Raw genomic sequence first — 13,027 nt, 5'->3', positions numbered from 1 at the left:
GGCATTCATTCAACACATAATATTTGAAATACATGGTATTTTATTCTTTTGTATGTGCACTGTTTACTTCTTTATGCAGATTAACTATATACATAATAAATGTCCTATATACACGAAATATTTTATAGTTTGTAAAAGGCGAACATAGAGATATATATAGCTAATTAAGCAGTACTGTGAACAATGCCAGAGGATGTCATTTATTATTTTGCTAGATTGTTGCAGATTTACCATTTGAAACCTGATACTATATGACTGTCTTCATTCATACCATGATACAAAGAGAAAGACTAATTTTACAATGATTCCCCAGGTACAGGCTGCTTTATAATAACCTAAACAATGCTGTTCCAAAAACTCGGCAGATTTAATGAAATAGCCTACTTTAAAATTAAGCCTACACCCAGCAAAACCCCTGTTCTCACTTACCATAATTTGTCAAACTTTTACTAGTTTATTTTTCTTGTTCCAACTAATACCTGTCAATATGATTCAAGGTTGTAGCATGAAATGTGGATCAAGGTCCAAATCTCTTTATCATCCTTAGCCAAATTAGAAAGGGTAGCTGCTGTTCCTAAATGCATAATCCATCTTCAGATGACTGAATAGAAATTTAAGCAACTATAATAACTCCAATTTCTTCAATTATTATGAACTGCAGACTTGATGGCCACAAATTAAATCATTTAATAAATTTTAGGTACATCTTCCATTCAAACTCTCTTTTAGTAATTTCAAAAAAAGTTAAGTGATTTCAAAATTAAGAGGATTCAAAAGTCTCAAAGCAACACATTAGGATGTCAGAAATGTGTAAACATCTGGACCTCTCAATTAACTCAATCATTAAGAAGCCTCATCAACTGACTATTGCATAACAGTGTTCCTTGTGAAGTCTGTGACTATCAAGATAACCTGAGAGTGAAGTTGAAAGCAAACAATTCAATATCATCTCACCTCACAACCATTAGCTGCATCCTGCTATTTTGCAACAGCTGAAGCTCTATTAGAAATGGCAACATCCTATGTTAGTACAGCATGCAAAAGTTCATCACACAGATCACAAAGCAGCTGCATACCATCACATTCTCCCACCTGGCCCATTTAATGAAGTAAGGCAAATGGTTGAGCAGATTGAATGTGTAAAAGGAATATCGGGTAATCTCTGTCACTGTCCATGTGACCAAGAAAAGAACGACACTTTCCTCATTCTGTATCTGCAGATTATTCCATGAGAAAAAAGGCATATTCAGAAATGAATCACGGAAATGAAAAGGATTTAACCCCCATATTCAGAACTGTATTTGATTTCTCCTTCCTGATTATAAACTAAGTCAATGATACTTTGCAATGAAAAACTATAATAGTATTCAACAATATTATATATATTTGATTTTTCAATACAAGCACAATCAAAGGTTGTTACACACAAGCAATATCTGTTTTGCTGAAACAACTGTAGAAAAAAAGTACTGTATTGCAGAATTCACATTTATTAAGTTAAAAATACAAATACCACGTGGGCACTCATACAAGTAGTTACACTCATACAAGTAGCACTGCCACAAGATACATATAGTAAACTTTAGTGAAGAATACATTTATTGTGTTTATGCATTGGTTCCAATTACACCGTATATGTAGATCTTGTATGTATCCTCTTCAACTGAACACAAGTAAAATGCAATTTATGCCTACAGTTTCCTTGGAGTTTCGTTACATATCCTGTCCAGCCAATTATTAAATATAGCACGTGGCTCTTGGAATACAGTAATACCAGTTTTATTTCTATAAAGTGATATATTGGTCTGTTATATAATTTAATAGAAACTATAACCATATGAACATATAAACATACAAATAAGGAACAAGAGTAGGCCACTCAGCCTTTTGAGCTTGCTCTGCCATTCAAAAAGATCATGAACTTCAACTAAACATCCTGCATATCCTCTATAATCTTTTACCTCCTTCAGGATCTATCTGCCTCTGCCTTAAAAATGATTAAAGATTCTGCATTCACTGCCTTTTGACAAAGGGAATTCCAAAGACAATAAATCCTCCAAGGGAAAATAATTTCCTCATGGGTTTTAAATCAGCAACCCCTTGTTTTTAACTGCAACCCTTAATTCGAGATTCTCCCCCAAGTGGAAAAATCCATTCCTCATCCACCTGGTCAAGTCCCATCAGGATCTTGTATGTTTCAATTAAGTCACTTCTGAGTCTTCTAAATTCCAAAGGATATAGGACTCATAGGCAAACTTCTCATTCCAGGTATTAGTCTCAAATGTACTTCAGCCAAATTCTTAATTTCTGACACAAATTTACAATGCCAAGAAATATTTTATTACATGTTTTCTGGCACTGTTAAGTAACTATTTCCTCACATTCATAGCCTACTGCTATATCTCACCCTTTTCTCTATTTTGGCAGGCAATCCATTTACAGGTTTCCATCTATGCAAGAATACAGCAGGATGATTTCCCTGCAATCCAGTCCTGTGTTGAAATTTCAAACAGCTAAGATCAAAGTCTAGGAACCATGAGTTACAGGGATCGTGTGTCTTACCATTTCATCAAACAGTATATTATTCTAGCGCACTCCACATTTATAATTATGTAATTGAAATAAACAAACAAACGATCTTAAATCAGAATTTAGTTAAATTGTTTGTTTATACCTTTTTATTTTTGCTATAATATTTCACTCTTATTGTGAAATACAAAAAGTAGAGAAAATAAATACCAATCGAGTTTATGAAGCATATATTTAATAATGTAACTTCTATCTTACTAGCATGCACTAAGCTCCTCAGGCACAAAAATGTCAGCTTGCTTAATTGGTAAAACTTGAATATTGGAATTAAAAGTAGATATTTAATTGCAGCATTTCTTTAAATACTGCAATAACAAAAACACCATGTTTTTGAACCATGGATGCATCCACTTTTTAGGCAGATATAAATGTTCCCATGGAATTATTCAAAAGAAAACAGGAAAATCTCCTACTGCCCTAACCAAATATCCTCCCTCAACATGCACCAAGATAAAATCCATCAATTTGGTCTCTAATGGATTTGTTGTATGCACATTAATTTTTAGGCAAACATAGAAAGAAGTCTTCAAAAGTATGCATTAACTGTAAAGCATTTCAGATACCCTGGTGACTGGGATACGTTAGCTCAGTTAGTTGGACAGTTGATTTGTAAAGCAATGTGATATCAACTGCGTGGGGTCAATCCCCACACAGGCTGAAGTTACCATGAAGGGCTCTCCTTCTCAACCTCTCCCCTTGCCCGAGGTTAAATCATCACCAGTCTCTCTCTCTAGTAAGACAGCAACCCTACGGTCTGGTAAGGCTATGGTGATTTGACTTGTCTCCACCCTGCCGATACAATAAGAGGCAAGAGTTTTCATTTAAAATTCGCTAAATTGCCTTAACATCATAGTGCATTTCAGATGGGAAAGTTCATTTAATATTAATCTCTTTGGGGTCTTAATAATTTACCATTTTAAAGACTTCTTAAAAATTCATACAGGAAAGGTCTGAAACCTTTTGTTAGGTTTGAAACCCTAATACATTTCAATACACCAAGGTCTTGAACTCAACGTATTGAGCACTGTTTAAAAACTGCGAGCAAAGCCTACATTTAGTAAACAGAAGTCAGCAGTGCCATTCACTTAAAATCAACTTTTTGGTTGAAACTTTAAGGTATCACACTACCATTTTTATTAAGCAGGTATTGGAGCAACTTGTACAAACAGTAGCAAAAATTGTGCATCCCCAAGGAGAGCGATGATTCGCATGGTAGCTGCAGAACAGCATATTGGGAGAAAGGTCACAATTAGGAGGGTTATGTCACCAGAGATTTGGATTGGGAACAGGGCAGCAAGCCAATACAAAGTTTGTATTACTACTATTATTAATTTTACAGACTTTTTTTTAAAATCTGCACAATGGCAATATTACCAGCAGGACAGGAAAAACAAATAAAGGCTTCAGTAATCAAAAATATTGAATTGAACTTACCGGTCTTATACTGTGGATAACAAACCACACCATGAAAATTCTGGACATGACTTGGACCCCAGTAACAAGCACTGAAGTTCGTACTATCCCTTAAAAAAAAATAACTTTGCAGTTAATAAAAGATTCCGTATTTAGTATCTTTATCAATTTACCAATTCACCACTTACTCACCAACAGCACAATGGATAATCTGTGAAATAATGAAGGAAAGAAAAAGAAATGAGATCATTGTAAACAGATAAAATTTGAATTACACATTACATAATCAGTTTGCACAAATACAGTAATAACAGCAGTCAATCGTTTTACCTCTAGCAATGCAAACGTCTGGAAAAACTTTAGTGTCTTTTGTATGCTCCTGTATAGCCCCTTGTGTGTTCTTTTCTGATAGGAAAATCGGATCATAGCCACAACTAGTACTAGCCACCTTGAGACAGAAAGAAGCTAGTCTAAGTACAGAATAAGAGGCAACGTGAAAAAAAAATACAGTAATTGTAAAGTAAATAACGCCAGTAGGTGGTTCAACTCAAAGTGATACCACATTATAATACACAATTCTTCAAACATGTGCATAGAGAGCGAGTAATAAGTCAAAAAAACAGAAAATACTGACAGCACACAGCAGGCTGATGAACACATTAACACTGTGTACACAATCTTTATTCAAGGCTGGCTTCAGGAAGCACCGTTTCACACAAAAGGTCGCAAAAATCTAGAAGCTTCGACCTGCTTGAATGCTGGTCACGGCTGGATCAATTGAAACTGATAGTTCTGTAAGGTATTGAGGGATATGGAACAAAAGATGGGTAAATGTAATTAAGGTACAGCCAAGCCATGATCTCAGTGAGCGGCGAAACAGGCTCAAGGGGTGCAATGATTTATACCTCTTTCTTATGGCTTTCTTTGATAATGAATGAGAAGTCACTATATGTCCATTAAAAAAAAGCCATAGCTCTCCTTTCCTGTTTGAGAGAATCTAATAATTCTTGTCTATCCTAAAAATAAATGACTACTTATCAGAAAACTATTTTTAAAAGCAAATCAGTCAAAACATATTTATTAAAGTAGCAAGCTCAAAGTTACATTTAAATGAATATGATTTTCATTACATTGTGCAAATAACAAAAGAACTCTTAAATATTGCTAGCTGACTATTAATCTAGCAATTATTTATAAGTACCAATTTTCAATCTGCTGCCTGATGAGTAAGTAGTTTAAAATCATTATGTGACCAACGCTTGTGCTGCTTTTTCTAAATCACCTGTTCACAATAAACTAATCAGAGCAAGCTAATCATTAGAAATAAACACTATTACAGATGTGTATTGTGGCTACACAAATGTTGAAAAGTTATGGAAAAATATAATTGCTACAGATACAAAAGTTACAAATGTAAGCAAATTATACAGTCTGAAATGAAGTATTTTAAATTCATTTATGGGTTGTGGGTATCATTGGCTGGGCCAACATTTATTGCCCATTCCTACTTGCCCTTGAAAGACTGGTGGTGAGCTGCCTTATTGGACTACTGCAGTCTAATTAATGTAGACAATGCCACAAAGCTGTTAGGCAGGGAGTTCCAGGATTGTGACCCTGAGACACTGAAGAAACGGCGATATATTTCAAGTCAAGAAAATGAGTAGCGTGGAGATGAACATGCCGATGATGGCATTGATACGTAATAAGGTGACCTTGTCCTTCTAGATTGTAGTGATCTGGAATTGTATCAGAAGGTCCTGTCTAAGGGGTTTTTGTGAATTTACACATTATATCTTGTAGATGATACACACAGCTGCTACTGAACAGTGATGGTGGACAGAGTGAATATTTGTGGATGTGGTCCCAATCAAACAGGTGGTTTTGTCCTGGATGATGTCAGGTTTCTTCAGTCACAGAAGAGAGTGTTTTGTAGTTGCAAACAGACAAGTGAGATGTATTGTGTCACACTCTGAACTTGTGCCTTGTAGATACTGGCCAGGCGCTGGGGAGCCAGGAGCTAAATTGCTTTCTGCAGGATTCCTAGCCTCTGACCTGCTCTTGTAGCTACAATAATTATATGCTTACTCCAGGTCAGATTCTAGTCAATAGCTAGCCCCAGGATGTTGTTCATGGAGTATTTGGTGATGGTCACTATTAAATGTCAGACTAATGGGACGGTAATTCACCACGTTGGACTTTTCCTGCTTGTGTGTACAGGAACACATGTTGTCCGAACTGTTGCCACAGGCCATAGTTTTTCCAGCATCCAGTGCCTTCAACCATTTCTTGATGTCAAGTGGAGTAAATCAAGTTAGTTGAAGGCAGCCACCTGTGATGTTAGGCACCTCTGGAGGAAGACTGGATGAATCATCCACTCAGCACTTCTCGCTGAAGATTGTTGTGAAAACTTCAGCTGTACCTTTTGTGATGATTGTTGGACTTAACATAACTGGAGATGGGGAGATTCATAGAGCGTCTGCCTCCAGGAAGCTATGTACTTGTCCAGCAGAGCTAATAGGTGGATGTGGCAGGATTATGGGTTTTTGACCTGATCTGTCAGTTGAGGAATTACTTAATCCATCCACTTGCTGTTTATGCAGTTTGGCTCATAAATAGTCCTGAATTATCAGTTCACCAGATTGACTTTTCATTTTTAGATTAGAAATGATCCCCTGGTGAGATGGTAATTGCAGAATGGGAGATGTGCCAGGCCATGATGTCACAGATTGTGTTTGAATCCTCTTCTGCTGTTGATGGCTGAAAGCACCTCCTGGATGCCCAGGCATGAGTTGTTAGCTCTGTTCAAGGTCTGTTCTGTTTAGTACAGCAACAGTGCAACATAACATGGTGGATGGTGTCAATATGAAGGCAAAGCTTCCACTCCACAAGGCCAGTCACTCTGACTGATAGGATCATAGAAAGACACAACTCCAGCAGGTAGATTGAGAAGGATGGTGCCAAATAGGTCATTGGTTCCTTCACTAGCTGCTGCAGCCTTTGAGAACCGACCATCTCGGTCAGTTGTGGTGCTGTTGAATCACTGGATAGTTGACTTCAACATCTGTTACCAAGAGAGTACATTCTGAACCCTTACAACCCTCAGTACACACTTCAAACCAGGATATTGCTGGGAATGGTGAGTTTGAGCTATGAGGAGACACTGGATAGGCTGAAACTTTTTCTACTGGAGCGTCTGAGGGTGCAAGGTAACCCAATAGAGGTTTATAAAATTATAAAGATATAGATAGGGTGAATGGCAGGTATCTTTTCCCTAGGGTGGGGGAATCTCAAGACTAGGGGATATATTTTTAAGGTGAAAGGAGAAAGATTTTAAAAAAGACATGAAGAGGAACTTTTTTTTTAAAACAGTGGTTTGTGTGTGGAATGAACTTCCATAGGAAGTGGTGAATGGGGGTACAGTTACAACGTTTAAAAGATATTTAGATCAGTACTTGACTAAGAAATGTTTGGAGGGGCATGGGCCAAGTGCAGGCAGGTGGGGCTAGTTTAGTTTGGGATTATGATCAGCATGGACTGGTTGAACCAAAGGGTCTGTTTCCATGCTGTATGACTATCTAATTGGAGCTCAACATGGAGGAGTACTGATTCATCAGCTGGTGGAATGACATATGGTAATCAATTGCAGGATTCCTTGCCCATGCTTGACCTGATGTCAAGAGACTTTATGGGATCCAAAGTCATAGTTGAGGGCTCCCATTGCAACTCCCTCCCAACTATATACCACTGTGCCACCACTTCTGCTGAACCTGTCCTTCCACTGAGGCAGGGCACACCCAGGGATAGTGATGGTGGTGTCTGAAACAGTGGGTATTCAATTCTGAGAGTATGGCTGTATCAGGCAGTTTCTCATCTAGTCAGTGAGACAGCTCCTCCTTTTTTGACATTAGCCAAAGATATTGGAGGGTTGATGGGTTTGTTGTTGTTTTTCTTTTAGTACCAATGTCAGGTGGTCAATCTGGGTTCATTCCTCTTTTGACACAATTGAATGTTGTGCTAGGCCATTTCTGAGGACAACTGAAAGAAAGGACCCTCTAGTCTTGAGATTCCCTCCACCCTAGGGAAAAGATACCTGCCATTCACCTTATCTATACCCTCATAATATCACATTGCTGAGATATAAATGCCAGACCAGTTAAGGATGACAGTTTTCCTTCCGTAAAAGGACATTAGTGAACCAGACAGGTTTTTACAAAAATTGACAATGGTCTCATGATGCATTCAGAATTTTTATTCTAGACTTCATTTAATCCAACTTCCACCATCTACCACCTCTCCTCTTCCTTAAAAGTAGGCACAAAAATATAGAATTCAAAGTTTTGAAATATATCCTCACCTTTAGATGCAAACTCATTAGGCTTCAAATAAATAATTTCACCTATTTTCAACATGCATTTAATGGTTTGGTACAACTCTCACCCTGCTGATAGTTGATTTTTGAATGAGATAGAGAAGCCTGACTGAACCGCATAGTCCTACTCCATAAGATAAAAATAGAAAATCACATTTAAAAGTCTGTAAAGAATCCTGTGCACTAACATAGACAATATAATTTGCATTTCCAGAAAAATTACTCTCCAAAAAGATTTGGTGGCAAATATGTTCCTTTCACTTCTGGAACCTGAGATTTGAATATATGTCAAACTTATTAAAAGAAACTCAATTTTCTCTTCACTTCTTTTTGTCTATTGCATGGTTTTTGTACACTAGTTTGAGAAATCTCAACCGAATTACAAATTAATTAGACAAAGTCATGTAAAACATTTGGAGAAATTAGCAAACTTTCCCAAAGGAGGACAAAATCATTTCTGCAATGGCAAAAAGATTCACACCGTGTAGTCTTCAGTGTTTTTCTGAAATGGAGAATGAAGCATTTAAATCCATTACAGAATAAATCAAAGCTCAGGAGAAAATAGTGAATTCCTACAATAAAACCGTTTTCATAACCATTTAAATTAAACATACTTCTGATGCACGTTTACTATCTTAGCATGTCATTAAAGGATTTTTTAATCAGATTTTGCAAATTGAAGTGACACTAAATAACATAGTAGTGCTCTAGAGCATTCATGTAGGAGTCAAGGAGAATAATTGACAGCATAATTTCTCCCCAGACGATCATAATTTTATTTTCTACTTAGTCCATGAGTCGTTTAAAAAAAAATGTTTTTACAATGTCTGACAGCAAGCTGGACTAACCAGTGGTGACCTGAAATCAAACTGGAGAAACTTTTCAGGCCTTTAAGCCTGCTCCACTATTCAATAAGATCATAGTTTGTCTCTTACACATTAATTCATCTTGTCACATACCTCCACAATATGAGATCCACATCATGTCCAACGATCTAGTGAATGTCCCCAAAAATGCTTAAAGACAAAGTAATTTTCACCTAGGCCTAAATGGCTGATGCCTTATTTTAAGGCTGTGATCCTGGTTCTGGACTCAATAATGAGGGAACCACATGCTCAGCATCAAGCCCTGATAGAATTTTATACATTTCAATGAAATCAGCTCTCATTTCTCTGAACCCATAGACAGTACCAGCTTAATCTACTCAAACTCTGCTTGGAGAACATAATTAAAAAGTGTAAAGATGATATTTTGCTCTTAAACAATTGATAATGTTTTCAAGATAGCTGCTACAATCTCCATAAAGCCAGATGGCTTTCAAAAGTTCTAATTCCCAGTGACTGACTCAAAATAATTGCAGGACCGGATTTCAAGTTAACTTTTTTTTCAGGAAAAAAAGTTAAAAGTAACATTGACTTAACATTACTCTGTTTGCCTCCTAATTTCCAGGAATGTTTTCTGAGGCAAGACTAAATAGTTTGGGCCTATATTCTGTGGAATTCAGCAGATCAAGAGTTGATCTCATTCAAACATACAAAATTCTTCCACCATTAATAGCGACGATGCATGAAGGATGGTTTTTCCAGCTGAGAAGCCTGAATCAGGAGATAGAGTCTCAGATTAAGGAGCATGCCATTTAAGACTGAGATGATTAGGAATTTCTTCACTCAGGACGTGGTGATTCTCTGCCCAAAGAGAAGTGGAGGCCCAGTTGTTGAGTATGTTCAAGACTGAGATTGCTAGATTTCCATATAATATCATCATCATCATCATCATCTATGGAAACACTGCAGGAAAGCAGTGTTGAGGTAGAAGATCATCCAAAATGTTATTGAATGGAGGAGCAGAACTAAAATGTCTAAATTTCTTATATTACATTCTTAAGAAATATTACAAACACCAGAAAAGATAACCCTTATTATTGCTGTATCACAACCAATAATCCCAAATACAAAATAACTTTATAACTTTGTTTTCACAGGAACGGGCCTTTTCCGGAAAAACAGTCTAAAAACAGAGTGCTGACTTCCTAAGGGTTCACATTATCGGTTTCACCAAGGGTAAAGTTTCAGCAACCATTCAACAACAATGGACACTCATGTTTTCTTCTCCCAGCCGAGCCAGGCAAATCATCCAGAGACTTTAAGGTGCTGTGTGTTCTTCTCTTCAACTAGAGGACAAATTTCCCAGAACATCCTGTCTGGTAATCAACAAGGAAAATAGCTTTATCTCTTTGCAGACCAAAACAGCTTCTGTTCCTGGCATCAAGGATTTTGACAACTGCCTTTTGTCCAACAAGAGGAAGTTATACTTAGTATGAAATGTCAGTCTGTCTCCTTTGTCTTTGGGTCCTCTTCACAGCCTCTAATGCCTCTCTCTTCCAATGCATTTAAAACTAGTCACCTTCCCAAGGTTATAGCTCTCAGCAGCTGTCTCCCATTATCGGTGTCAACATAGTCATTTCCATATCTCCAAGGTGTTCTTGTAGCCAAGGTATGGGCACTCAAAGACAAGACCCTGTGACCAATTCACCATACAAAAGGTCTTTGGGAATGCAGCCATCATCCATCCAATAAATGACTGTGAAAATGATGCATCAAGTCCTCAGAGTTGCTGACAATCCCACACCAACATTTCATAAGGACTACCTGCAGCACATGACAAAAGGTGCAAATGTAATATTCAAGCTCAGCAAGAATGAATGGAACGACAGTGATCTGTCTGAAAACACCGAACAAGTCCGGACAAGGCAAAACACCTGCCTTGCAGTTTTGGGTTCAGCTGTGAAATATGGCCCATGTGTCCAGTAAATCTTAATCCACTGTCACTATGGTAGCCAAAAATTGGTCTGTAGCCAGACAGGGTGAGCAAGAGGCCAAATGTGCCTTATTATTACATGATTTCATATTGCATTTAAAGAAACAGTCCAAAACATAATCAACTTATAAAACCTTGCACATGAAACACAAAGTTGATGGTCAAACTATGTATGAATGAACTTCTTTTTAATTCAATCATGGGATGTAGGTGTGCCAACAATTATTTACCATTCCAAATTGCCCTGGACATGGCAGTGGTAAGTTGCCTTCTTAAATCGTTGCAGTCCTTAGATGTTTTGACACCCTTGGTGCTGTAATGAAGGGAGGTCCAGGATTATGATACAGTGAAAATGAAGGAATTGCAGTTCCAAATCATGAGTATGGCATGGCATCTATGAGAACTTTCAGGTGGCAATGTTCCCACGCATCAGCTTTTTGAGTTATATTGGAGGTGCACGCATTAGGGCCAGTGGAAAGTATCCCATCACACTCCTGGCTTGTGCCTTGTAGATGCTGGCAGGCTTTGGGGAGTTAGGAGATGAGTTTTCTCACTGCAGATTCCTAGTTTCTAACTTCTTCTTACAGCCACAGTACTCATATGGCTCGAACAGAACTGAGGATAATGCTGGAGATAGGAACATAAGAAATAGGAGCAGGAGTAGGCCAGCTGGCCCCTCAAGCCTGTTCTGCCATTCAATAAGATAATGGCTGATGTTTTTTGTGGACTCAGCTCCACTTACCCACCTGCTCACCATAACCCTTAATTCCTTTACTGTTCAAAAATCTATCTTTGCCTTAAAAACATTTAACGAGGTAGCCTCAATTGTTTCACTGGACAGGGAATTCCACAGATTCAATACCCAATGGGTAAGGAAGTCCCTCTTCAATTCAGTCCTAAATCTGCTCCTCCTTATTTTGAGGCTATGCCCCCTAGTTCTAATTTCACCTGCCAGCGGAAACAAACAAACAAACAAACAAACAAACAATCTCCTTGCTTCTATTTCAACTATTTCCTTCATAATTTTCTAAATTTTTGTAAGACCCCCGCCCCCATTCTTCTAAATTTCAATGAGTATAATCAGAGCCTACTCAATATCTCATGAGCCAACACTCAAATCCAGAATCAACCTAGCAGACCTCCTCTGGACTCCCTCCAATGTGAGCTGAAACAAAGACTGAAATTGCTGGTGAAATTCAGCAGGTCTGGGAACATTTATGCAGAGAAAAGCAGACTTAATGTTTGAGTCCAGTGCCTCTCCATCAGAACTAATCCAGTTTCTGGGGAATGGTAATTGGTACGATGTTTATAGTGGGGAATTCAGCAATGCTGATGTCAAAATGTGAAAAGGAAGATGGTCGGATCATCTCTTGTTGGAGATAGTCATTGTTTGGTATTTGTGTAGTTTGAAATGTTACTTGTCACTTGTCAGCCCAAAGGTGATTAGACATTTTCCATAATCAACCTGTTCAGAGACCTAGGTCTCCTGGCTCAGAGGTAGGGACACTACTGCTGCAACACAACAGCCGTGCCAAACCTGAATATTGTCCTAGGTCCAAATTTTTAAAGAGGTACCCTCATGGAGTTGCTAGTTGACGAGCTAGTCAGCTATGATCTGGAATGGCAGGACAGGCTTAACAGCCTGTTCTTGTTCCTTTGTTCCTCATGCTTTCAGAACTCCAACATAGTTAACTGCCTTTTCTTGAGTATCACTCTAGGTTCATTCTTTAGCTTGACCCTATCGTTTTTTTCCCCTCTCCAACCTGATACTGGAATAGCAGCTTTACCTTACTGGTTACCTCATTGATAATAAATACCGTTTCCCTACTGAAAACAAAA

The 13,027-nt window shown here is 37.9% G+C and overlaps 1 protein-coding gene across 2 annotated transcripts in view; it reads right to left on the bottom strand.

The window, feature by feature from the left end:
- Nucleotides 1-13,027, bottom strand: part of LOC109930012 (very-long-chain (3R)-3-hydroxyacyl-CoA dehydratase 1) — a 53,915-nt gene that overhangs the window by 21,888 nt on the left and 19,000 nt on the right. Inside the window, exons 2-5 of one of the 2 annotated variants that reach the window (XM_020529550.2) lie at nt 4,333-4,450; nt 4,195-4,213; nt 4,024-4,112; nt 1,093-1,214 (exon numbers count right to left, since the gene is read on the bottom strand). In XM_020529550.2, the coding sequence (XP_020385139.1) occupies nt 1,093-1,214; nt 4,024-4,112; nt 4,195-4,213; nt 4,333-4,450 (348 nt within the window). The remainder of the gene's footprint in view (nt 1-1,092; nt 1,215-4,023; nt 4,113-4,194; nt 4,214-4,332; nt 4,451-13,027) is intronic. The other variant, XM_048618543.1, reaches the window with a different exon arrangement.

Source organism: Rhincodon typus, chromosome 2 (assembly GCF_021869965.1).
Source record: "Rhincodon typus isolate 14 chromosome 2, sRhiTyp1.1, whole genome shotgun sequence".
NCBI classification, from domain to species: Eukaryota; Metazoa; Chordata; class Chondrichthyes; order Orectolobiformes; family Rhincodontidae; genus Rhincodon; species Rhincodon typus.
This window is presented reverse-complemented; position numbering and strand designations above follow the sequence as displayed.